Below are 3,645 nucleotides of genomic sequence, written 5' to 3' on the forward strand. Positions count from 1 at the left end.
TGGTATATGTGGGATGCATGTGTGTGTGCATGCAGCCCCTAGATGTGAGGGCTGGATCAGGCATGTGAGGGGCCCCCTCTCAGAAAGCACAAAACTAGGAGTGAGAAGGGAAGGTGGTGGCTGTCCATCAGTCCAGTGCACACACATGCAGTCTTGACAGAGTAGCTGATACACAGGAACAGTATCTTCACAGCCCAGTTACCTAGAAATAGGATCATCATTTGCATCATGTCTGTATCAAACTTCCTCATACTCCTCCATGCCACAGAGATTGTGCCAAGATTGAGGCCTCCAAAAGCAGAGAGAGTACATAAAAAACAAGCTTAACATGCCTCACAGTTTTATCAGGGCCCAGGCACAAGGAGTGAGAGTTCACGTAGGAGCAATAACACCAGTGGTCGCCTTCCCAAGGGAAACCCACTCAGTCCACCATTGAATCACTGACTCAGGACTGTGCCAGATGCTGTAAAAAAGGCTACTCTTGTCTTCATGCCCAGCCTAGGAGGGTGCGACATGGAGATGCAATGCCCACTCTTCTGATCTTGACTCTCACCTCCTTTGTACCCTGCAGATATGTGGAACCTGCCTCTGGACAGCCGCTATGTCACCTTAACTGGGACCATCACACGAGGGAAGAAAAAGGGTCAGATGGTGGATATCCATGTCACATTGACAGAGAAAGAGCTGCAGGAACTGACCAAGCCTAAAGAGTCATCAAGGGAAACGACGCCTGAAGGAAGAATGGCCTGCCAGGTGGGAGCCGACCGTGGGCCCCATGTGGTCCTCTGGACGCTGGTCTGCCTGCCTGTGGTTTTCATCCTCTCTTTTGTTGTCTCTTTCTACTACGGCACTATCACCTGGTACAACATCTTCCTCGTGTATAATGAGGAAAGGACCTTCTGGCACAAGATCTCGTATTGCCCCTGCCTCATTCTCTTCTATCCAGTGCTCATCATGGCCATGGCTTCCTCCCTGGGCCTCTACGCCGCTGTGGTCCAGCTCTCATGGTCCTGGGGAGCATGGTGGCAAGCTGCCCGGGACATGGAGAAAGGCTTCTGTGGCTGGCTCTGCAGCAAGCTGGGTCTAGAGGACTGTTCTCCCTACAGCATTGTAGAGTTGCTTGAATCCGACAATATCTCAAGCACTCTCTCCAACAAGGACCCCATCCAAGAGGTAGAAACCTCCACGGTCTAAACTCCCAACAACTTACTTCCTCCTCTGGCCCCAGTAGCCTATATATCATCTTACAATTCCAGCAGATTCTTTCTTTAAATTACCCCCCGCTCTCCTCAGTTCTTCTGGGAAACCATAGTCCATACTGATCAGTTTTACCATCTTGAGGATTCCAGGAGGGCAGGGAACAGACGAGCAATTGTGCCAAAGCAGTTCATCCAATGGACAAACTCTTCTTGATTCCCTGCCCTAAAATCACCATTTATCTAGGACAATGGAACTCTCCTGTGTGTCATTTTGGGAGCCTGAAGGTGTTACCGGTGCCTGGAACTGAGGGGAGTATGTGACTAAATGTGTCAGGGAGAATAAAGAACCTCAGGGGTAACCACATCCACCAAGATAATAGACAGGGATGGAGTGAGACATTTAGGAAGCTGGGCTACCACAGTGTAGCAGAAGGTAAACATTTGTGTGCATCATTTAGATTTAGATTTAGCTGCATAGAATTAAAACCCTAAAATATCAGTAGCTTAAACAAGATAGAAGTGTATTTCTTTCTTGTACAGAAGAAGTCTGGAGGCAGACCATCCTGGGACCCTGTGAAGTAATCCAGGCTTCTTCTATGTCTCTACCATTAGTAGGATGTGACCCTTCTCACCCTTATCCTCAACATCCCAGTGCTGATTACATCTTCAGCCATCACATCCATGTTTCTGATAAAATAGAGGAAAGGGCAGAGAAGCACACATCCTTCCTGTTCAAGGAGACTTCCCAGAAGTCCCACTCAATTCTTATATCTCATTGGCAAGACCTCAGTCACATGATCTCATGAGCAAAAGAGGCTGGAAATGTAGTTGTTGGGCTGGGTAGCTATATTCTCAGCTAAATATTGGGTTCACACTAATTGAAGAGAAAAAGGAAGAATGGTTATTTGTTTTATGTTTTGTTTTGTTTTGCTTTTTGAGACGGAGTCTCACTCTGTTGCCAAGGCTGGAGTGCAGTGGCACTATCTCAGCTCACTGCAACCTTCGCCTCCTGGGTTCAAGCGATTCTTGTGCCTTGGCTTCCCAAGTAGCTGGGATTACAGGCGCATGCCACCAAGCCCGGCTAAGTTTTGTATTTTTTTTTAGTAGAGATGGGGTTTCACCATGTTGCCAAGGCTGGTCTTGAACTCCTGACCTCAGGTGATCCACCTGCCTCGGCCTCCCAAAGTGCTGGGATTATAGGAAAGAATGGTTATTTTGGTAGGCAAGTCAGAATCTTTGCCTCACAATGATCATTTAAATACATTCAGAACCCCAAACTGCTAATATGGTTTTATTTATTTATTTATTCATTCATTTGTTTGTTCATTTATTTATTTAGGCCTGACTCTTACACAGAGAATTTATACATAGATACTAGCTACATATACTTCGAATATGCTATACATAGATATTAGCACCTCATATACTTTGCAATTAAGCTTCTGTAATGTCATGTGATTTGTTTTTGGAAAGGAATAGTGGACAGGAGTACAATTTAGAATAGTAGCATAACTCTTTGTCCTGGTGGTGGAGGTGGGACGAGGTGGTGTTATTTAACCTAGATTAAAGACCAGCAAGGGAGGAATTGCATCTGCCAAAGTTTCCTCCAACAGAGATCAGTAGCCCTAAGCACAAAGAAGCCAGATTTAGCCTTCTGTTGTTTGGCAAAACCTTACTCAGAGCTTTACTCCCTCAGACCTTTCTGAGTATAACCACAGACATGATCTTTGCTGTGCTGAGAAACTTGTGTCTTCCTGGCCTGCAGGGAGTGTAAACCAGATTAATCCAGATTAACAGACTCTGAACTTAAAAAAAAAAAAAAAAGAAAAAGAAAAAAAAGTCACTCCTAAGGGTGTCCTTCTAATTTCAAAATATCAACTCCTTAGAGGTCAGCAGAATTGGGAGATTTGGGTCCTTATAAGAATAGCTGGTGCTCTTTAGTTCATATCTCAAAACACAGCTGTTGAAAGAACTGCTGCGATGAATCAAACCACAGGAGTTGGTCATGCTCCCCACAGAGAGCCCAGGACATTTGCCTGATGTATGGTGCTGAGCTCCACCTTCAGAGGAACTCTCTCTTTTTTTTTTTAAATAATTATTATTAGCTTGACAAGAAAAAAAGTGCCCAACAGTTTTAATGTTAACTTTGGTGCTCTATGGTGCATTTGCAGAGATATGAACAATTAAAATGAAGACAAAGAAAATAAAAATAAAGTCTGATTATCATTTGCTCATTTTGTCTTTGAAGCTCTTCAAAATTGCTTTGAATGCTATGGCTTGCAGAAAAAGGGTGAGCATGATGGCTGTCCTATATGTATGTTATATATGTAATGATCTTAATATGAGTCCTCATGTTTGGACTCTTTCCATGCTTCACTAATTTTGGGGAATTCTATTTAGGTGGACTATTTTCACAAACCACACTAGAAACTTGCAACCACATTGG

At 44.2% G+C, this 3,645-nt stretch overlaps 1 protein-coding gene across 5 annotated transcripts in view; it reads left to right on the top strand.

Annotated features, from left to right (window-relative positions):
* TMEM169 (transmembrane protein 169) overlaps positions 1-3,433 on the top strand; it is a 20,308-nt gene extending 16,875 nt beyond the window's left edge. For all 5 annotated transcript variants that reach the window (XM_023220607.2, XM_023220598.3, XM_023220616.2 and 2 more), the window contains one exon: positions 572-3,433. In XM_023220607.2, the coding sequence (XP_023076375.2) occupies positions 572-1,194 (623 nt within the window). In that variant the 3' untranslated portion in view covers positions 1,195-3,433. The remainder of the gene's footprint in view (positions 1-571) is intronic.
* Positions 3,434-3,645: the final 212 nt, after the last annotated feature.

Source organism: Piliocolobus tephrosceles, chromosome 11 (genome assembly GCF_002776525.5).
Source record: "Piliocolobus tephrosceles isolate RC106 chromosome 11, ASM277652v3, whole genome shotgun sequence".
Lineage (NCBI taxonomy): Eukaryota > Metazoa > Chordata > Mammalia > Primates > Cercopithecidae > Piliocolobus > Piliocolobus tephrosceles.